Here is a 23,569-nt window from a genome sequence, read left to right as displayed (position 1 = left end):
TGCATCAGTCCCGGCCCTCAACACATTAGAAGAGCCTTCCAACTGTTTTGGCAGTTTTTTTTTTTTTTTTTTTTTTTTTTTCTGTGCAGCGGGGGGATTGAACCCAGGACTTCATGCATACTAAGAATGCACTTTGCCACAAGGCTACCCTGTCCTATGGACTTTGCTCCAATTTTTGATTGGTATTCCATGAGCTGTACTACCATAAAAGTTACCTTCCTGAATGCGGATCTTCCTAACACCTTGTAATGATGCTATACCATCTTAAAAATCTTCATTTCAGGAATGGACTGTATGTTCCTTTACATTTGTAGGGCAGTTTCCTATCCTGCTATTTTGCTCTTTGTTTATCCATATTGTTAATATTTGTTCAATAAACTCAGGGAAACAGTATTGGAGAGCATTAAAATGACATCATCTCCTCTATTTCCGTAGGACTGGATACATAAAGCATGGGATATTTTGTTGTAATTGTCTGTCTTCACTATATAGCAAACTTCTTGGAGAAAGAAATAGTACCCGCCCCACTGTAATTGACTTTAAATATATCAGAAAAAAACCCTATGAATTCCTCCAATGGGGAAGTCAGTTTCTTCATGTGCTTTACTGTGTGTGTGCTTTTGCTTTCAATAAAAATCTAGTTGAGTATTTCGGGGTGGGGAGTGGGATGGGAGAATAGAGGTTGTCATGTTATCTTGGAATCTTCAGGCCAGGTATGGTCCCTGTTGCTTAGCAGGTACTCAGTAAATTGTTGCTTAATCTATATTGAGCTTGTGTGTGTGTGTGTGTGTGTGTGTGTGTGTGTGTGTGTGTATGTGTGTGTTTCATGTGTATGGTACATGCATGCAAGTATCTGACTGCTCATGAGTGTGGATGTTAGAGAAGAATATCAGGTATTTTCCTACACAGCTCTCTGTCTTTTTGCTTTAAAACAGGGTCTTAGTTACTTCTCTATTGCTGTGACCAAACACCCAAGACCAAGGCAACTATAGAAGAGTTTATTGGGGACTTACAGTTTCAGAGGGTAAGTCCATTCCCATCATGGCAAGGAGCATGGCAGGCAGGAAGGCATGGTGTTGGAGTAGTAAGTTGTGACAACAACCTGTGGCAGGGTTGGCGATGGGGAACTAACCTGAAATGACAAGGGCTTTTGAAGCCTCAAAGCCCACCCCCAGTGGCACACCTCCTCCAACAAGGCCACACCTCCTAAACCTTCCCAAATAGTTCCACCAACTGGGGACCAAGTAGTCAAATATGTAAGCCTATGGGGGCCATTCTCATCCAAACCACCATACAGGGTTTCTCACTGAGCCAGGCACTCACCATTTCAGCTGGACTGGTGGGCCAAGGAACTCTTGGGATTCACCTGTCTCCAGCTCTCAGTGTGGGATTACAGGAACCCAGAGCCATGCTGGGCTTTTCATGTATGTGCTGGGGATTTGACCTCAGCAGCTTATGTTTGTAGGCAAGGTCCCTTCTGACTAAGAAACTTCCCTGGCTCCTCCATACTGAACTTGAAAAAAATTATTCTCTAATGCATCTAGCAACTTTACTCTTGTCTTTCCTTGTTGACATTTATTAAACTGTTTTCCTTCTTAAGATGACTTCACCTAAAAACAAGATAAGAAATCATTTATCTATCCTTGCTCTTTCACCTTAACCTCACCTTTAAAAAAATTAAAATGTGACAGTCAATTACTATAACACATTGAAAGTTAACTTTTACTCCATCATTCCAATGAAATCGTTCTTACCAGTGACACCAATTGCTTCCTAATTATGAAAGTTAAGCTTTATCTTTAGGACTTCAAATTGTTGACACCTTGAAAATCCTTCTTAATTTACTTCTTGTGATATCATGTCTCTTGGACTATGTCATCTCTGAATACTGATCAGCTATAACCTGTCTTTGCCTAAGTATTGGTATCCCAAGGGGCCCACATCAATTCTTCCATTTCTTATTTTCCTCCAGCAATTTCAGCCAATTTCATATCTTTCACAATTACCTACATATGCAGTGGACCCAAATTTTGACCTCTTGAACTCTATTTCCAATGTATAATAACTCCTGTGGCTCATAATCTTCTCAAACTTTACATGGTAAAATTGAATTAAGTTTCTTTGCTCAAGTATGACTCCTTTAATATTTCCTATGCCAGTGAGTTAACAGTAGTGTCATTGTAGTGACAACTTAAGTCTTTTCCAGGCTTCTATACTAAAATGCATAATAAATCATCTTTATAGAAAAAAGTTATCTTTGATATATTACCAGGAGGGTTTTATATGAATTAATCAGTGCATAAAAAATCACTGCATGGTTTGCATTTAAAGCAGAATATAGTTATTATTGCACAGTTTCTGTGGGGCAAGCATTCATCTTGCCTGGTCCCTCTGATCAGAGTATGTCATGGCTGCCACCACAGTGGTGGCTGGGCTAGATCCTGAGAAGCTCTCTATTGTCTCAGGGTTAGAGGTCTGTTGTAATGTCACACAATTATAGGAGACACTATCTTATCATCTTTGTCCTATTATGTAAGTTAGAAGCAAGCTTCAGGTCCCACACTCCACGACTCAAGGGGTAGAACATTTTTCCAGGCCTGAGTCACTGGAAGTCATCTGAGCTGCTTATGAATTCAGGATTATATATGGGTAGAGGCAAAAACTAATACATGTTCATAATTTGGACAATACAAGGCTTACTACAGAGATGAAAAACAGAATTTTTATTAAAAACCTTTAAGTTTAAGGGAGGTGATGCACATTAGAAAGGTATCTTTCCATGCTTATTGTATCTATACTTACTGCTCTAGACAGTAGAGATAACTGTGTGCTTAAACATGACAATTACACTCTAATTAGAGCTTAAGTTTAATTATGTAACAAGAATCCTTGTATTATGTGTTAGCATCTTTTGTATTGAGAAGAGAAATAAAATGTGAAAGTTTAAATAGTAAATAATCCCCATAGGCTCATGTATTTGAATGCCCAGTCCCTAGTTGGTAGTGCTGTTTCAGGAGGTTATGGAACCCTTAGGAGGTAGAGCCCTGCTAGGTGAAGTGCCCAGTGGAGTTGGGTTTTGTGGTTTTGTAGCCTTACCCTATTTCCAGCTCTCTCTGCTTCCTCTCTGTGAAGGAAAATCAGCCAGCTTCCTGTGCCTGCTGCTATGCTTTCTCTGCCTGTTGCCTCATGTTCCCTGCCACAGTAGACTCTATACCTCTGGAATCATAAACCAAAATAAACCCCTTCTCCCCTAAATTGCTTTTGTCAGAGTATTATATAACAGCAACAGAAAGGTAACTAATATATTAAAGTTAATGTTTTTCTTGTTTTTCATGACAGCATTTTTCTGTATAGCCCTGGTTGTCCGGGGACTCACTCTGTAGACCAGGCTGGTTACAAGTTGACAGAGATTGGCCTATCTCGCCTCCTGAGTGCTGGGATTAAAAGCATGTGCTGCCACTGCTCATCTTAAAATTATTGGTTTTCTTCAGCATACATTAGTTCAACTTTTCCTAATAGCTTTTAAAAATATATGTTTTAAATGTAGTGGTTTTTCTTCAAAGCAGATCTTTCAGGCATTTGTTTTTACAATCCCAGTTATTTATTTATTTATTTATTTATTTATTTATTTATTTATTTATTTGCTGGGGGTATGAATGCACCATGTTACGTGGATGACAGAGGATAATTCCTGGAAGTTGGTTCTCTCCTTCCACCAGGTCAATTATGGGGCTAGAACTGAGGCCATCAGGCTTGACAGCAAGTACATTTTACCTGCTGAGCCTTCTCACTGGCCCCACTTACTGTTTTCTTACAGTCATAAATCACATAGCTACAGAAGTTTCTTCATTCATCACTTTCTCTTCCTAGCCCCCTACATGCTCCAACGGAAACTCTATGGCTTCTCTTTCTCATGTACTTCAAGATATCTTGGAGTTAATATAAGAGTTGTGAGGGTGTGAGATTTACTGAGAACCCTGTCACTTTAGGCCCTCCTTTTTAGGGATAATGATTTCACTGGTATTTAGTGAAACCCAGTATGCCATAGTGAATTTCTCTTTCTGTTGACATTGGCAATGCTTATCATCATGGTCATAAGGGGTGGTGTATATGTCTTTATAGATACGTGGTCACTTCTCTACTCTCTCTCTCTTTTGCTTGGGCAAGCGCCACATTGATGCACTGCAGCCACTCTTCTGCATTCTTCTCATCCTTGGCTTTGAAAACATAGGTCTTATTATCTGTGAAGATTTCAAAAGCCCGAGGGAGAGAGCGATCCCGGCGTTTCTTAGCCACAGCCTTCACACTCTGTACTTTGCTGAGTTCTATTGGGGAATCATCAGGATCGTCTTTCTGAAATGAATGGAAAGGAAAGATTATGAGATGGTTCCTACTGCTGCCTAAGTCACTGGCTCTTGGAATTTTCCAAGAGGGCCAGGCCTTTCACATTCTACAGCTCAAGACTTTGCTAAGGCATCAAAGAGTCATTGGGACAACAAAAGTCAACTCATAGAAATATGAGTTCAAGGGAAACATAAGTAATACAAATATCTCCACTGAAGAGATTAATATGTGTTTTTAAAATAAAAGATGGATGATAGTGAATTAATATGTTATGGTATTTTATTTTATTCTAATAATTATATTTAAAGAGGAAACATATTCTTTTTATTTTAAAATGTCAATATTTATAGCTCAATATAAATTATTGTTTAAACTTATGATAAACTGATACACCATAACTAATGGAGAATAGAGAGTTCCTGTAGTAATGAAAGGAGAACAGAAGGTCAATTAAGATAGGAATGGAGTGAGAACACTGCTGTCTAGCTGACTCATGGAAATCAAGACCATAAGAATGTTAAAAATGTACTGCAGTTTAAGTCTTTGAAGAAAGAAATTGAAGAAGACATCAGAAAATGCAAAGATCTCCCATGCTCTTGGATAGGTAGGATCAACATAGTAAAAATGGCAGTCTGACCAAAAGCTATCTGCAGAATTAATGCAATACCCAGCAAAATCCTTCACAGACCTCGAAAGGACAATAACCAACTTCATATAGAAAAACAAAAAAAACCAGGATAGCAAAAAAAAAAAAAAAACTTTGTACATTAAAGGAACTTCTGAAGGCATCACCATACCTGTCTTCAAACTCTACTATAAAGCTACAGTAGTGAAAACAACCCTGTACAATAAAGGATCATCTGGGAGCATCACCAACCCTGACTTCAAGCTCTACTATAGAGCTATATTAATGAAAACAGCTTGGTATTGGCATAAAAACAGACAGGTAGACCAATGGAATCATATCAAAGACCCTGATATCAATCCACACACCTATGGACACCTGATTTTTGACAAAGAAGCTAAAATTTAAAATAGAAAAAGAAAGCAAATGTTGCTGGCATAACTGGATGTAGACTTGTAGCAGAATGCAAAAAGATTCATATCTATCCCCATCACAAAACTCAAGTCCAAATGGATTAAAGACCTCAACATAAAACCAACCATACAGAATCTCATATTGTATCTTCATGCCTATTCTCAAGGTCTTGAGAAATTGTAGGAAATTCACATGGCTATTTTAAACACTTAAAATGCGTCAGTGTAAACTTATTCCAAAAACCCCCTATTTCTTTAATTCAACTGTTTAAATTGAACATGCCATCATACTTATACTCTGAAAAGCTTTTTAGCCAGAGAAAAGCCACCTATGTATGACACAAACTGAGAAACTTTCATAACTTCAAAGTATCACAAAAATGCTATTTTCTAATTCAAAAATTTTTGATGGAGGTCTTATTAAAGAAATATTTGCTCAGAATTCATCATAATTCAGATACTTGACTCTCACTGATTACAATGTTCCAGTAAAGTCTACAGTGAGAATTCTAAAGACATAGTGCATTTCTCCAGAGAGAATTGTTAACTTGTAAGTAGTTTACCCCTGTAATTTATTAATAAGACAATAATTTAGTTTATACAATGGTTAAAGATATGGGTCAATCTGATTGAGCTAATGGGTCTCCACACAGCTGTTAAAACATGATTTCTGAGTGTGCCTGTATGTTTCCAGAAGAGACCAACATTTGAATCAGTGGTAAAAAAGATCTGCCCTACCACTGTGGGTGATATCACTCCATTCCTGAACCATAGAATAGAAAGATAGAGGAAAGGCGATCTGTGCTACCCTAACCATCTTTTCAGAATGAAAGTATAATGGCATGTTCAATGTAAACAGCCAAAACTCTTGAGTTTGAGGCCAGACAGGACTACATAGTGAGACTGTCTCTCAAGAATATCCCCACCACCACTGTCACCACCATCACCCCCACTGTCACCATCACCATCACCACCATCACCACCACCATCACCACCACGAGCACCACCATCACCACCATCACCACCACCACCACATACTGGTGCCTGGTGTGGTGGCACACCCTAATCCTAGCACTCTGGAGGCAGAGGTAAGATGACCACCATAAGTTCAAGGTCAGCCAATGCTTTATAATCCAATCCTGTCTCACCACCTCCTCCCATGGTGTTCTTCTCTTGGAGAACAGAAAAAAGAACACAGCTTCACTGTCACCTTCAGCAGCCTGGGGAATTTTCCTAATCTTTTAGAGAGCCTGAGTCAGGCCAAACTGGGATTCATGGCTTCCACACAGCAAAGAATTGCAGGACTAGCCAGATTGCTGTAGAGTTCTTTTGAATAAAGATTTTAAGGACAGACTTAAGCATGAGGCACTCAGAAGGTAAGCTACCTGAAGCACAGGTATAGGTTTCCAAATGGCCTTTATAGACTTATAGGGAATGACAGATTAGGAGGTAGGAGTAGGTGTGGCCTTGGAGGAAAGTGCTCTTCCTGCTGTCTGCTGATCCAGATGTAGAACTCTCAGCTACTTCTCCAGCACCATGTCTGCCTGCACGACGCCATGTTCCCCACCATGATGACAATGGACTCCTCTGAACTGTAAGCCAGCCCCAATTGATGTTTTCCTTATAAGAGTTGCTGAGATCATGTCTCTTCACAGCAAAAGAAACCCTAACTAAGACACTATCTATAGGACTTTGGTGGATTTTGAAAGAATTTTGAAAGCAAATTTTGAAAGCAAAACAATTCAAGTTTAAAATGTGTCAAAAAAACAGCTCACAGATTTTCCTTTTTGAAACAGAAGTTGGTTTCCAGCCAGTGTAAAATAACGAGTTTTCCACCTCTTGATGAACTTCCATCTGACTTGTTTCTCTTTAAGTTTTCCTTCAATGAGAGGCTGGCCATCCTGATTTACAACTGTGGGTGGAAACAGAATGATCAAGCATTTATTTTCCATCATTGATTTGGTCAGTGATCAAAAGTCAGAACTGGACAATTACCAGATCATGGTGAGCACATTTGAACAGCGGCCAATGTGGCTGGAGAGATCATTCAGTGGTTAAGTGTACTGGCTGCTCTTGCAGAGGAACTGCATTTGGCTCCCAGCATCCATACTGTGGCTCACAACCCCTGTAACTCCAGTTCCAGGGGATTCAGGCCTTCTTCTGGCATCTGATAGCACCTAGTACACATAAACTCACCAGGGAACATACATACATACATACATACATAATACACACACACACAGCGAATAAATAATAAAACATTTTGGAAAAGGAAAGTGCCAATAGCTTGTTAATTTGATTACACTTTTCTGCTTTGTGCCAAAAAGATCATTTCAGACACAATAATGAGAAAGTGTTGAAAGCCCTCAATGAGTTTTTTTTGAAGATTTTGTTTTCATTTTTAATTATATATGTGTATATGTTTCTGCAGATGAGTGCAGTGTCCATGGAGGCTAGAGGAGGACACCAGAACTGCCTAATATAGGTAACATGTCCTCTGGAAGAGCAATAAGTAGTACTCTTACTACAGAGCCATTTCTTCAGCTCCCTTCAATGAGATGTTTTAAAGGATGTTTTAGGTCATAATAAGAGCATCTAGTTAGTGGTATTTAAGTTCTGACACCCAACTCTCACGTTTTTGGACTGCTTTGTTTATAGTATTCAGATTAGATTAGTTTGGAATGACCAAATTTTAAATTTTAGCTTAAAATATTTAATAATGCCATAGGCTTATTTTCTATTGTTGATTTTGCCCATATCTAAGTAATAAAACAATTTTCATGCTTCATGTCACAAGAACTACTTACAACTAATCAAGTATATTTATTTTTCTTTCCTTTCCTTTTCGTTTTTAAAGCAAAAATCACCTCTGTGGTCCAAAGGACATTTCCACAGGGCCGATATACTAAGCGGATCTTCTGTTTTCTGTCATACATCCTTGCTTTCTCCTCTTGGCTATCCTCTAATGTTCAATTTGCTTCCCTATTGTGAGAAACACTCTGACTGAAAGCAATGTGAGGAGGAAAGGGTTTATTTTATCTTATGGATTACAGTCCATCATCAAAGGAAGCCAGGGCATGAACTCATGTCAGAGCTTGAAGTAGAAACTACAGAGGACTTCTGATTACCAACTTTCTCAGCTACCTTTCCTCTACAGCCCAGGTCCATCTGCCTAGGGATTACACAGTCCACGGTGGCCTGATCCTCCCAAATCAATTAGCAAGCAAGAAAATATCCCATAGATATTCCTACAGGCCAATCTAATGGTAGCAGTTCCTGAGTAGAGTCTGCTAGCCAGCACTTGGCAATTTTTTATTTTAATTCAAAATACTTCTTTTGAGACTCTTTCCCCAAACCCAAGACAGAATAGCCTTCCTCTGTCTGTCCTCAGAACTCACAGTGTTTTATTTATATCTGGCATTACTACTCACACATGGTTACTGGTGCTTCTATTTAATCCCCTTATTCCTCATTCATTGGAAAGCTTTATGTGGGAGGGTCTTTGCTGTGTTTATTGCTAAAACACCTGACATCTAACATAGCGCCTGGCAAGAAGTAAAGGAATCTATAAATGTGTTAAATGAGTAGATTAATTATATACTAAAGTAGAATACATAACGATTACATATATTACATATAGAATTGGAAGGTCCATTAGAGTGTTAGAGGATGAGAAGCTGAACTGAAGAATTTCATTTCCCTTACCAACTTTGTAGGACTCATTTTCAGATTTCTGTGAAAGCATTTGTTTTAAAAGGGGGGTGCAATGGAAAACACCGCTGTGAGTAGGACAGTATTTACTAGTATTCAACTGCATTCAATTTTCATAGCACTTTATAAAGAATAAAATTTGTTTTTTTCCCATTGCTTTAGAATTAAAAAATGGACAGTGACTACTTGGCTATATAAACACAATCTGTCTTTTGCTATCTTAACACAGCATATCCAACATATGATAATCAAATGTGTGGCTTTCGTTAACAAAGTTCTATTAAGACTAGTTTGACACTCAGTTCCCTTTTAGTCTAATGATTACTCAGTTGACTTTTCTATCAACTTAAAATGAAGGCTAAAAATAAATATTACATATCACATATATTAAGTAATGGTAAGGGCGGTGATGAATTTAGAATAAGGAGTGGCTTGGGGTTGGTATACATATACGAAGTAGTCAGGAAAAGCCATTTGAGGGATTGCTGATCTGAGAACTTAATGATAAGAGACTGTCCTGTCTCCTCAGAGGCTCCATGCTGCCTAGCACTAATGACAGAAGACAGGAGAAGCAGGAGAGCTTGTCACATTGTCAACTGATACTAAGAAAGGTATTAGTATATTCTGTTGTCCTTTTTACTAGAAACCATCTGGATTGAAGGATTCTTATAATAATGCTTTTCATAATTTTGAATCCTCCATAAACACAGTGGTTTCTACTTTTGTGCTGCTCCACTCCAAGCAGCAAAAACCTATGCCCTGGGCCACATAGTTCCAGGTTAGGAACAGAAGATCCAAGAAGGAAAAATGGCAGCGAAACAAATCCAGCAACTTCCCTCCCAAATGAAAATGATTTAATGTACAGCCTTTTTATAATGGTGTACTTTTCTTCTCTGTGTCTTTCAAGTAATATTTAAGCACATGATTGACAGGACTTGCTACTGTATTTCTTCTTAAGGTAAAACCAAATGGTTTACGTGAAGGGCCTATTTTTTTTTTTGACTGAAGTTTCCTACACTGGTAACATGGCTGAAAGAGAGGAGCCATTAGAGACATAGGGAACAAGATATGATACCCACAAACCTGAGAGAGGGGGAACATAAAACCATAAGTCTATCAAGGACCAAGAGTGCCACTACAAGGTCTCTCTCCCAGAGACAAAGTCCATGGGAGGAATTTTAGGAAGGGAATGTTAGCAGAAATTTAGGCATCAAAATCAGTGTCAGAGAATTTAATAAGAGCCCAGTAATCAAGAGAAAGAAGGAGGAAAAGAAAGCAAGGGAGGAGAAGAGGGAGAGAAGGAAAGTTGAAGAGAAGGAGAGAGTTAATTCTTTTCCAGTTGCTAACTCCTGTAGACATTTTTGTTTACAATTGTGTATAGCTTATACATTATGGGACATGTGTCATTTTAACAAGCTTTTCACCCATAGATTTTCCTTATAAACAAGTAGAATGTGATAGTGATGTGTCTTTATAAACAAAATGCTGAACTAATTTTACCTAAAGATTATCACATTTTGTTGAACACAACGACATTGAATAATAGGATGGACAAATAATGTTTGCAATACACAGAAGACATTGAAAGACTTTACAACTTCTAATTAACACATTTGGATGGGCATTATTTACCAGTCTGGATCTGTTCTTTTCCTTTAAATACCAACAGAATGAAACATAGAGTAAAACACTGAGTTTTTTGGTATATTTATAATCCCAAGTATTATCACATTTACCAACTAAAATGTTTTTTCAGAATGTTAATTCAAATACTTTTATGTTATTATTAGCTGTTATCACTAGCACCTTTTGTGTTCCAAGAGTTGAAAACAGTTGCTAAGAAATAAATACTGAAGGTGATACTGTGTTCTAATGAGGTTGGTGAATAAGAATGAAAGAAACAATGGCAGATCTCTGGCTGAGAAGCTCTCCAGCAGGAAGAATGAATGAAGCTACAAAGAATGTTCATCTGTCCATCATCTATCTATCCATGTCACACTGCTTCTGAGCACAGAGACAGTTTGAGGCACCATGTTTGGTTAGAGGGGCTGTCTTCCAGGGAGCTGAAGCTATGGTATAGGATAGATATACACTTAAAATATCACTGAACTGAACTGGAATCCAGATGCAGAGAAGAATGAGTGATGAGCAAAGGAATCCAGCCCAGGCTGGTGAAACCCACAGAAACAGCTGACCTGAACATTGGGGAGCTCTTGGTTCCCAGACTGATAACTGGGATACCAGCATGGGACTGATCCAGACCCCAGGAACGTGGGTTTCAATGAGGAGACCTTGGAAATCTACAGGACTTCCTGTACTACTTATCCCTTGCATAGGTGTGGACTTTGGGAGCCCAATCCACATAGAGGGATACTCCCTGAGACAAGACACCCAGGGGTGGGCCTAAGCCCTATCCCAAAGGATATGATAGACTCTGATGACCCCCTATGGAAGGCCTCACCCTCCCTGGGGAGCAGAAAGGATATGTGATAGGTAGGGTTTTAGTTGGTGGGGGGATGGCAGGGGAGGAGGAGAAGGAGTGGGAACTGGGAGTGACATGTAAAACAATCTTGTTTCTAATTCAAATAAAAAAAAAAGATGGAAAAAAGAAGAAAAAAACCCACACTGCTCAACAGAGGTTGGCAAGTGATGTCAGAGAAGGGTAGCCAAGTTTTCCTGCACCCAAGAGTAAATATTGCTTTTAGCTGAGAAGAGATGATAGGGGAGTTGGGCCTTGATGAGGAAGGGGGGAAGAACTCTCCAGAAAGCACAGAAAGGTGTGCATGGAAAACCACACAAAAGAACCTAAAGGTGGAAGACAGTGATTCAGAGGCAAGTTCTAAAGTCGTTGCTTGGGGAGAAAGTCCTGGGCTGAGGGTTGAGGAAGTAAACCAGTTCAAGACTTTAAGGGTGTAGAATGCAGGGAAGAGATTGGTTATCAGTCATGGGAGGTCACAATGAATTTTTTGGGAGCTCTGTGCAAGGCTCCATTAAAAGACTGGCAAGGGGCCTATGGGTCTGAGGTGTCAGCACAGCAGGAAGCTTCACAGGCCCCAGTTGGCATCTCCTGTATATCCTGCAGGGCCCCAGCAGGAAGCAGATTGCATATCCAGGAAGTTGGGTAATCAGAGTAGTTCATAAAGCACTGTTGACACAGGTGTCGGCAAGGGCAAGAACTAAAACACTCTGAGGCCAGTGGCCATGAAGGCATAATAGCCTCTTGCCTAAAGTGGGAAGGGTATTAGAGCAGTTAGGCCCTGGGGGAGACCTGTCTAGTGGACGCCTGTCTAGCTGTGGCCTGGAAAAGAGGATACAGTCAACTCCCATTTATCAAGAAGGGAGAGAGTTTGTGAATAAATGATCCCACCTCATTCTCTTCCCTTCTGCTAATCTGCAGGAGGGTGTGGGGGAGCCTGTGTCAATGAGCTTCCCCTCCCACGATGAACTTAACCGACAGCCAGAGATAAAGGGAACCATGGGTGTAAAGATTCAGGCATTATGCTGGCCTGCCCCTGTCACCTGGCAGAATGCACACCTAGCAGTACTCTGGTCAGCTCAGGTGCAAAGGACCCCTTTAAAAGACAGCCTACTTATGCTGTCTTTCTGCTCTTCTCTTTCCTGCTGTTCCCCTGGGGCAGACAGGACTTTTCCTGTTTCCCTCTTCTCTTCTGTCCTCTCTCTGTCTGTCTCTGTGTCTCTTTACCTCTTTCTCTTTCCTTCCCTCTTCCCTCCCCTTTCTAATAAAACTTCTCACTAAGCTCTGCCTGCCTGGCATGTTTGTCCCTCTGCCTTGGTCACCCTTGCTTGCCATGAAATCCGTCAAGGTTCCTCATGCTTTATCATAACAATGTGTACAGTCTCTATGTGGTAGCCTGTGGGATATGGAGTTTGGTGGAAGAAAGGGAAAGGACATTGTATATCAAGTTGGGCCAAACTTGTAATATATTTTGGACCTTCAATTTTCCTATTTTTAGGTAGTTTATAACCTTCTCCCCAACTGTGGTAAGGTTAAGGGCCTTATTTAGAGGAGTAACTTAGTATAAGTGTTAAGAATAGTGAGAATTCAAAGTGAGACAAGAAATCCTTTCAAGGTCAACATAATACGCGTGAGAAGCCATTCAGTCTGAAAAGGAAGGGTATACATTTTGTTTGTTTTGAGACAGGGAGACAGTGTTTCTCTGCACTTTTTAAAATAACTGTTATTTACACTGTCACCAGTGGCTTGGGATGCATTGGAAGCATCTCCATGACATTTGTGGTTGTTCTCTAGACTGCACCCTTATCTTTGCAATATATTGGAAAGAATGAGTAGTCAGTAATATATGCATAGCTGCTAATCCCTAGGCACACTGACTTCTCTTCAGACTTAGGAGCTCCTTGGTGTGTATGCTTACTGCATATAAATAACCATATCTCACTGCATAGGGCCAACCATATCTCACTGCATAGGGACAACAATACCTCACTGCATAGGGACAACCCATTTAACTGCATATGGGCAACCATACTTCACTGAATATAGACAACTATATCTCACTGCATATAGGCAACCATACCTCACTTGCATATGGAAAACCATACCTCACTGCATATAGACAATCATTCACCCACATATAGAAAATCATATCTCACTGCATATAAACAACCTGTATTTGAGGCTATCATGAGTTTTGTTTGCGATATCTGAATTTTTATATAGTCTGTTCTGATTTGTTAGAAGTAAATGGCTTTAAAAGAAGACATGTTTTGGGAGAAAATATGTAATTCCTAAATGCTGAGTTTCAAAATAAAAGTTTTAAAGTAAGAGCTGAGAAAAAGTATACAGTCACTCTTGAGATGACTGCTGATGGGGGCTGTGGTTTCTCTGCTGTCTATAGGGAATTTCTTTGTATGTACTGAGACTCTCAAATTTGCTTTTTTGGTAGTGTGTGTGACAGTTCTAATAAAGCCAGAAGTAATCACAGAGGAATGGAAGCATTGATTGTGGGGTCTTAGGAGCCACATAGACTGAGTGTGGTTTTTGAAATCACTAAGGATACCAACAAATGCCATGTAGCTTATGTGCTTTAGAGTCTATATTTTCTTATTGGTGTGAATAAATAAATAAATACAAACACAAAATAATCAGCCACCCCTCCAAGATGCTGTGGGAACCAAAACAGGAAAGTGAGATAGTAGCCTTGTGTATGTACTAACACATGACCGAGTGGCTTTATTGTTCCATAGTTTAATAGTCAATAAGATATAGGTCATGTTTTAGATAATTTAGGTATATAAATATCTGACAAACCACTGGTTGTCAGAGTTATACCTTATAAAACTTTTAGTGTATATTTACCAGACTGTTCTGGGGCCACCTTCTTCAGAATCAGCTGCTAGTTTGTCAAAATGCACTTTCCAAAGCACTGTTCCAAATCCAGTGACTTTTGGGATGGTGAAGGACTCAGGAGTTTTAATGAGGTCACCAGACTATGGAGAGCAGTAGTCTATATGTTCTGTGTTGCTCAATAACTCCTGAGAAGTTTTGAGTTTTGTCATGGTGGACGAAAGTAATTGGTCAAATGATATGCAATAAAAGCAAAGTCAAAAATAGCTGGAGGAAAATTATTATGACTTTTCTATAGAGTAAAAGAATAGGATGACAGTATGATCATATATACATTGTTGGCTTTATTCATTAAAGTTACAGAGAAAGTGCTTAGAATCAATGTTTTGTGAAATTTGAATTATTATGTTATTAATGAAACAAAATCTTTTTAGTGTTTGTGTGTGTATAACACGGATGAGTGTGAGTGCACCTGGGTGCACCTGTGCTTGTAGGTCAGAGAACAACCTTTGGTGTAGCAGGAAAAATAAAGGACTCAAAGACCTTTTGGGTTCAAGCCTCATGCTAAAGATCAGAAAAGCAAAGCATCCAGCTACTAGCTCTTACCTCTACCTCAGCTTAGACCAAAGGGGCCATTCTCAGACTGTCCCTACTTCACTGCTCTTCAGATTCACTCAGACTGCTATGTTCTCCACATAGAGACTAATTCTCATGCTGAATGCCTCTACTTTTATACCTATCAAATCCTGGGATCAAAGGTGTGAGCTCTGATTCACTCTCCAGTAGCCCAAGGGTGGTTTTAGACTCAGAGATCCATTTGCCTTTCTCCTAAATCCTGGGATTAAATGTGTGTACCATCACTACCTGGCTTCTACGGCTAGCTAGTATGGCTGGTTTTTCTTTCTGTGCCTCCAGGCAAGCTCTAATAAATAATAAATAATGTATCAACACACTTGAGTTTCATATCTCAGGGTTTTCTCTAGCTCATTGGCATAGAATCTTTTGTAGTAGGTAGACCAGTTGGCTAGTGAGTCTCTTGTCTGCCTGTCCCTACCTCTCAATTGATACATGCCATTGATTGGCCAAGCTTTGTATGTGCATTCTGGGGAATCTGAACTCAGATCCTCACACTGGCAAGGCAAGTGCTTTACTTACTGAGCCATCACCCCAGTCTGGTGAAACAAACAAAGAAACAAATAACATCTAAGGGTTTTTTTTTATGAGAACAGAACCTTTTTAACAATTCTGTGTGGTAGATGAGGCTACCTGTGTACTCTTCTGAGAGCCTCATAACAGAGATTGGCTTGAATCATGACTGACAGGGACCAATGGGAAAAGATCAGGAAGTAGAAAGAATTGGAGGTAATTGTTCAATCTTAGGATTAAACTTTTAACAAGAGAGAGTTTCATACACATATCCCATGTAGGTCCCACGTGGTCTCATTAATGAGATCTTATGATAAGATACTATTGGCAACATCTTGTAACTATAATTTGTGAAGGATAGCAGATTCTACATGCTGAGAACTGAGCATGGAGACTACCTGCAGAGAAGCAAGCTGACCTGGGGCTGATTTACATTCTCCCAAGAAAGAACTGATCAAACTGTATGCCAGCAAAATCTACATATTTTCTAGCTTTTATCTTGATTTCTTTACTTATTTATTTATTTACAAATTGTAAGGCTGCACAGGCTGGTGTAAAGAAATTTGATTTTTGTTTCTCTCCCTAGCTTGGTCAAACTGTAAATAAAACAATTTTTTTTCTTTACCAATTTCTGTTTCCTCATTTGCTTGGGAATTCAGGAAATCAAAGATGGCAGGCCATGGACCTGTATATCTTTTAATTATTTTGGCTCAGACATCTAGGAAGAAAACTTGTGGCCATCCAACCCCCAAATTTGAATCACGGGGCGGGGGAGAGAAAGCTGAGCTGCCTGGAACTCTCTGCCAACCCCACTTCACCCACCGTAGGTGCTGGCCACCTATAAACACCTACTGGTGAATTGATAACAGAAAAGGCTTGTGCTTTTGGCCTGGTCTTATTTTTGAAGATCTTTCTAGGGTTGTTTGGTATTATGATTTGGAAAGTTTTGGATAAACTGCTGTTGTATTTGTTTTGTGCTCTTGGACAACTTGTAAGAAAAAATTGTGCACATTTGATGGGCTCATCATGCTGAATGAAGGCTCATCTGAGTCATTTATGATTTGCTCCACTGTTTCACAGGACATTTCTGATTTTGCCTGCATTTCTGTAGCTGGGGTTGGCAGTAGTGAAGCCCAAGGCCTGGCTTAGGTGGGCCTTTATTTGGCAAGGCACTCATTTGTCTGGGTGTACCCATCTATATAGTTGGATTTGTCACTTGTGTGATTTGATTTTGGTTTAATCTTTGTTTCTACATCTGAGGTGTGACTGCCATTTGGAGTCCCCTTTGTCAATTTGCAGTCCCACTTGATGTTAAGTAAGTTCAAGTGTCTGAAGCATAAATAACTATTTTGCCAGTTTGTTTGTTTTTTGAGTTCTGCTTTTATGAGATGACAATCAGAGGGCTAAATTCCCAGGAAAGTTGCCTGCATTTGAATTTTTAAAAAGTCTCTGTTGTAATTGGTATAAACATGGGAAATGCTAAGTCTATACTATCTTGGTGGCTTTGGGCCTAATTCTGGCTAAGTAGTCCTTTCATGGTAATTTTTCTGGAATATACATATGAGTATATAAATACTAATTAGTTGAAAGATACTTAGAAAGCTACCGATGAAGCTCTGGAATAAGTTTGGATTCGAACTAAAATTCTGAGGACTTTTATAATTAATTGTTATTTAGGACATAATACCAGAATTGTTAGACTCATTAGGTCCATTTTTGTTTGATGTTTCTTTTCCTTATCTCAAGCCAAAGTTTTGAAAAAGAAAACAGGTGACTTAAGCCCATATATGGTTTCTGAGTTCTGAGATAACATTTTCTCAGCTATCTAAATACCGTGCTAAATAATCAAAGTGAGTTAAAGAGTTTCCTGCAGTCACATAGGCTTGAAAAGAGTAATCTCCTAGGTAAAATTTATATGCAACAACGTTGGCCATAACCAAAGAGTTCTTTAAATAGCTTCCTAGTTCTTTGTATTCAAAGTAACCAGACTTCCTTAAAACACTGAAGCAGTTTCAATATAGTTTATAAAGGGGCTAACTTTAAAAAGACAAAAATCATATATTTAATACTTAATTTTATTAGTTTTTTTAGCATATTTGGGCTCATTTAAATTTCTCTATGAGCTGAAATCATCTCAATGCCATGTTATAGTTCTATTGAAATTGATATGTTGTTGCACTTTGTACCAGACCACTCTGATCTTGATACTGTTTCCAAATACATTTGAAAAATCTTAAAATAAAAGTGTCTGTGTAACTATGTCATTTTCTTGTTTGGTGGCTATGATACCCTGGGATGGAACTCTTTTAGAATGTAAAACCTATAATTGCTTACCAAAATTATCAAAAAGAAAATTATTGCCAGTTAATAATGACGCACACCTCTAATACCAGCCCTCCGGAGGCAGAGGCAGAGGCAGAGGCAGAGGCAGAGGCAGGCAGAGGCAGAGGCAGAGGCAGAGGCAGAGGCAGAGGCAGGTGGATTTCTGAGTTTGAGGTCAGCCTGGTCTACAGATCGAGTTCTAGAACAGCCAGGGCTACACACACACACACACACACACACACAAAACCCTGTCTTGAAAAACGAATAAAAACAAACAAACAAAAACCCCAAGATTTTTTCCTCCATTTTATTTAAATTAGAAACAAGATCGTTTTACATGTCAATCCCAGTTTCCCCTTCCTCCCCTGCCCCCCACTAACACACTACCTATCCCATACCATTTCTGCTCCCCAGGGAGAGTGAGGTCTTCTATGGGGAGTCTTCAGAGTTGGGATAGGGCCTAGGCCCTCCCCCGTGTGTCTAGGCTGAGGGAGTATCTCTCTATGTGAAATGAAACCCCAAGATTTTTAATATATATGTTCCTAATTATACTATGGCCATTATTTTGAGGCACAAACAATTAAAGCACTTCCCATTCTAGGCAGAACCAATTTAATAGCTGACTGGCTTAAACACTGCAGAGTCTCTTGATGTAATGCTGTACACAGTGGGACAATGAGGCAGTTTACACATCCCTAGACCCTCTTGGGGTTTGTTTTTATAACCTTATTTTCAAGCTTTGTAGCTCATATTTTCTGTTATAAAAGAAAAAACAAAACACTCATGGATTTCAATTACAAAGCTAGTGTTTTTAATAGGCATTTTAGGAGGCTGAAGCTAAAGCTGTCCTCAGACAGAAGGGCAAAGGGAAGCTCCTATCTAATAGCTGTGAAAGAGAAAGGCACAACAAAACAGACACGGAAACAAAGAACTCTGAAAGTGTGATGATGATAGGGTATTTTTTCCATCTGAGATACAAAATATTTAAACATTTAAGAATAGATTTGAGATAAAACCAGCCTAAGAGCCCTTATTTCTAGATGTCTGTAGCTTTAATTTGACCTTTGACTCTGGCCTCCACCTGCCTCCTCGTTTCTGGTGTGGGATCAGGAAAGAATTTTATCCTGGCAAAGACAGACAAGTAAGCAGCAATGTCTTAAAAGTATACAGATAAAAGGAAAGAAAGAATTGAAATGATGTAAGTACTGAGGCAAAGCCAGTCTGAACTACAGAGACATCAACAATGATGAGTAACTGTGCCACTACTAAAGCTAAGGGAAGTAAGAAGGGTCTGAGGCAACACTTCTTGATTCTAGCCTGACTTCTACACATATTGCTTCTGATATTTTTTTCAATGGTTATACTTCAGAAAATTTCACATAAGCTCTACAGTACATGGTATAGCATCCCAAATCACCCAAGACCAAAGAATGTCAAAGAAGAAGGGAAGACTGTGACAGCAGAACTTAAAAAAATACAACAGATCCTTCATGCTCAAAGCTGGGTAGCAACCAGCAGCGAGCTAAAGACAGACACAACCTGCTGAGAATGGAGGCAACCCTGGCAGAGTTAAATGGTCTCACAACCAAGTCTGCAGAGATCCTGGCTTTTGTCTCACTTGTGCCTGTAAATTTTAAGTCCGGCATGGTGGAGTGAACTTAGGCTCTGTCTCTAGGTCTGCTAAATTTTAAGTCAATTCATTTTTCTTTCTCACTTTCTGTTTCATAACTTGTTTTGGAATATCTGGTAGGTTGTGGCCCTGAATATTCAGGAACAAATGGGCAATAGGCTGTCAGGAAGTTTTAAATGTTGAATGCTTTTCTCATACTGTCAGGATATGGTAGAGCTTGCCTGGGGTTGGGATATATGGACATGAAATACTTGTACAAAATTTGTGATAGAAAGGGTCAGCCTGTGAGGACATGTATGGTATTCTGGATTTTAAGGCATTACCTGTAACGCTTTCATGTGATTTCAAATCCCAACAATTTCTGTCTTCTATAGTTCAACATTTGGCCTCAAACTTTTGAACAATAAATCTAAGTTTAATATGTCTATGTTAGAAGCATTAGCTGTAGCATATACACCATACTGTGCTATATATAATAGATATATATACACAGATGTACAATCATATGTATATACATATTTAGTTATATATAAGCACACATGTCTTGAACACACACACACACACATAAAATCCTCATACACCCTGTTTATAATAGTGCTAAAAAGAACTTGCCTTTGAAAAATGGTTTATATAAAGTATATGTGACACTGCAAGTGTAATCAGATGAATCTCTATAATTTTTCCCCCTAAAATGAATATTTGTGTATTGATACTACTGACTGAGGAAAATTTTTATTACTGAAATTTTTCTAAGATGCAAGCTTTGGTAGTCATGTAACAATTATTTTCAAATTGAAACATTACCCCCAGGAAGGATGGTGGAGGCTTGGTGATTCAGGAAGTAAACAACTCACAAATCTCAAGAAGTTCCTAAAACTAACAAGATTCACAAGACTCCTTCCCCAAGGTTATGCAAACACTAAACACATGCCTGAGGTGGAGACTCCCCAGCCAGGTAAACTGCTGGGAGGATGCTCTGATCTGTCCAGCTACCTGCAAATCAGGCTGAGTCGTCACTTAGGCTTGGTGGGCTTTTAGTATTGCAACTACCTTTGTGGCAGACATGCTCCACGCTGTAAACAACCTTTTGCCTATGCACTTGTAAGTTTGTAACATTTAAAAAATATTCTTAGCCATTTGTTTTTTCTGTGGAGAACTCTGTTTAGTTATTTAGGCCCAAACAGTTCCATAGCCTCCCCCTTTTTTTAACTGGGTTGTTTGTTTTGTTTGTATATTTTATGCACAAATCCTCTGTGAGATGTGTAGCTGGCAAAAACATTTTTCCCATTCTGTAGGCTGCCTCTTCAGTAGATTAAGTTTCCTTTACAGTAGAGACTCTTTTGACATCATGACATCCTGCTTGTTGATTGTGGGTCCTAGTTCCTGGGCAACCAGGGTCCTATTCAGAACTGAGCCTGCATCCTGAAGTGTATTCCCTATTCTTTCTTCTAGAAGTTTCACAGTGTCAGGTGTAACAGTGAGATTTTTTTGAACTGATTTGTGTGCAGGGTGAGAAAGGGAGGATCAGATTTCATTCCTCTATGTATACACACACACACACACACACACACACACACACACACACACACACACACACTTTTCCCAACATCATTCTGGCTTTTCTCCAATGTGTGTTTTGACATCCTTGTCAAAAATCAGAAGGCTGTAGGAGTGTGGACTTATAACTGGGTCCTTGGGTCTTGTCCATGGATCAATGTTTTTGTGACAGTCCTTGCTATATTGCCCAGTTCATCTTGGACACCTGGCCTCAAATACTCTCTTTTTATCTATCAGTCTTCTGAGTACCTGTGACTACAGAAAGCAAAGTGCCAGGCTATTTTAATTTTAAGAAACATTGACAGGTGAACTTCAGGGTATGGATGGTAGATGAGAAATTGCTTCTCAGTAACACACCGAGGAAGAGTCAGGATCAGAAAAAAAATCCAAAGAGAGGAAGAAAAATGGTAGTCAGAATTCAAAAAGGGAGTAGACAGGGCAGTGGAAACACACACACACACACACACACACACACACACACACACACACACACACACACACGGGCGCCCCGTGCATGGGCACACATGAGCACATACATGCATTCACACACGTGATAGAAGTACAGAGACAAGTCCACCTGTGTATTTCTCAGTGCTGTGCACGTTTCTCCCAAGCTCGCTTTCCGTTAAGCACTAGCCACCCAAGGGTCTGTGAACCAGGGAGTCTCAGGAGGGCTTGAGGACCTGCATCCACAGGTCCTGCAAAGATAAGCATAGCCAGCAGAGGGCGTAGGTACCCAGAGAAGGAAAATGAGCTCAACAGAAGTCTGGTAAACCATAGGAAATACATGAATCTTCACGTTCCATGGGACCCTTTGTGCCTGGAAGACTTCGATTTTGGAGTAAAGAAAACACAAAAAGGCTGCCCCAACCTCTTCTCTTTTTCTGCCTTGTGTTTCTGTCCTCCACTTCCCATTTTACTATACTTTCAATAATAGTTTTTCTGTGTTTGAATTCACTAGGTAATAAAAGATGACTTTGAACTTCTTTCTGATCTTCCTGCCTCCACTTCCTAAATGGTGGGATTACAGGAGTGTGCTACCATGCCATGTTTTAATGTAGTGTTGTGATCGAACCTGGGGTCATTCGTACTAGGCCAACACTCTACCAACTGAGATACATCCCCAGCCCTGTTTTATCTCTCTCTCTCTTTTTAAAGGTTTTACACTCTTTTTTGATCTCCTTTTACTTTATCCAATTATGTTTTTTTCATAAGTATTGGGTGAATTTTCCCTTTTCCTTTGTGCCCCCATCTTTCACTTTACTGTACTTTTAGTAGAGTTTTTGATTTTTAAAAGCTTTATGTTCCTAACTTTTGTTTCCCTTCTTATATTTATCTAATTTTCTAATTGTTTTAAATTAATATCTTATGTCAGCATGCAAATAATGGATTTTATCATGGCATCATCATATTTGTTAAATTTTTCCATAATAGGCAAATCTTTCCCTTTTATTAGCTTCTGCTCTTCTCCCTGATAGCATTCTTCTTCATTCTTCCCTTTCCCCCTTCATTTATTTTACCCTTGTTAAATTTTGCTTCTTTAATGCCTGATTTCTTTTACCTTATTAATTTTCTATTTCTACATTTACCCTATATAACTTTTGTCTTTACAACACTCTTGACATGATTTTTGCGATTTTCTGTCTTGTGGTCATAAGTGGGCTTATATCGGTTTTAAGTATAACCCTCTGTATTGCTCAGTGTGGTGTTGTTGTTGCAGTGGCTTCTTTTTATCTTCTGTAAGTGGTACTAAGGGCTGATCCCTCAAAGGAAGGCTGACCATTAAGAAGATCCCCAGGTAAAGCTGTGTGATCCAGTTACCCCATTCAGGGGAAGCTAAGTCATCGTGTTCAGCGATATTACACAGCCATGCTCATTACTGCACTGCTCCCAACAACCCAGCTGTGGAACCAGCCAGGATAATCTTGATGAATGGATGAAGAAATATGGTATCTATACAGAGGGGAGTTTTGTTCAGACATAAAGGAGAAGGAAGTTATTTCATTCTCAGAAAAGTGGACGGAGCTGAAGAGAGTCATGTTAAGAGAAATAAGTTAGACTTAGGAAAATGGACATCATTTTCTCTCTTATATACATCATTATGAATTGTGAATATGCATTATATATTTGACATACAAGTAGAAGGGGAAGAAGAGATGCAAAGTGCAGGAGAAGGGAAAACAAGAGAGGGTAATGGGAGGAAACAGATAGTGTATAGCTTATCTTCTGTCACATATAGAGTCTAGCTTTAACAAACCTAAATGCAAACACACACACACACACACACACACACACACACACACACACACAAAGAAGGAGGACTATTAGGGGCAGAGGGAAGATCAATGAAGCCAGAGGAAGTGATGGGAGGTAAGATAAGTTAGCATGAGCAAATTACTATGATGTGTATGCTTGACAATGTCATGATGAGATCCATTATTTTGTATACCAGCTAAAAGCAGTTCATCTAAAAGTCAATGAAACATCAGATTGTG

The 23,569-nt window shown here is 39.2% G+C and overlaps 1 protein-coding gene across 2 annotated transcripts in view; it reads right to left on the bottom strand.

Annotated features, from left to right (window-relative positions):
* Positions 1-3,342: 3,342 nt before the first annotated feature.
* Positions 3,343-23,569, bottom strand: part of Veph1 (ventricular zone expressed PH domain containing 1) — a 197,341-nt gene continuing 177,114 nt past the window's right edge. For both annotated transcript variants that reach the window (XM_035451715.1, XM_035451716.1), the window contains 2 exons: positions 7,158-7,294; positions 3,343-4,353 (listed from right to left, as the gene is read on the bottom strand). In XM_035451715.1, coding sequence (XP_035307606.1) covers positions 4,117-4,353; positions 7,158-7,294 — 374 coding nt within the window. In that variant the 3' untranslated portion in view covers positions 3,343-4,116. The remainder of the gene's footprint in view (positions 4,354-7,157; positions 7,295-23,569) is intronic.

This window comes from Cricetulus griseus (assembly GCF_003668045.3).
Source record: "Cricetulus griseus strain 17A/GY chromosome 1 unlocalized genomic scaffold, alternate assembly CriGri-PICRH-1.0 chr1_0, whole genome shotgun sequence".
Lineage (NCBI taxonomy): Eukaryota > Metazoa > Chordata > Mammalia > Rodentia > Cricetidae > Cricetulus > Cricetulus griseus.
This window is presented reverse-complemented; position numbering and strand designations above follow the sequence as displayed.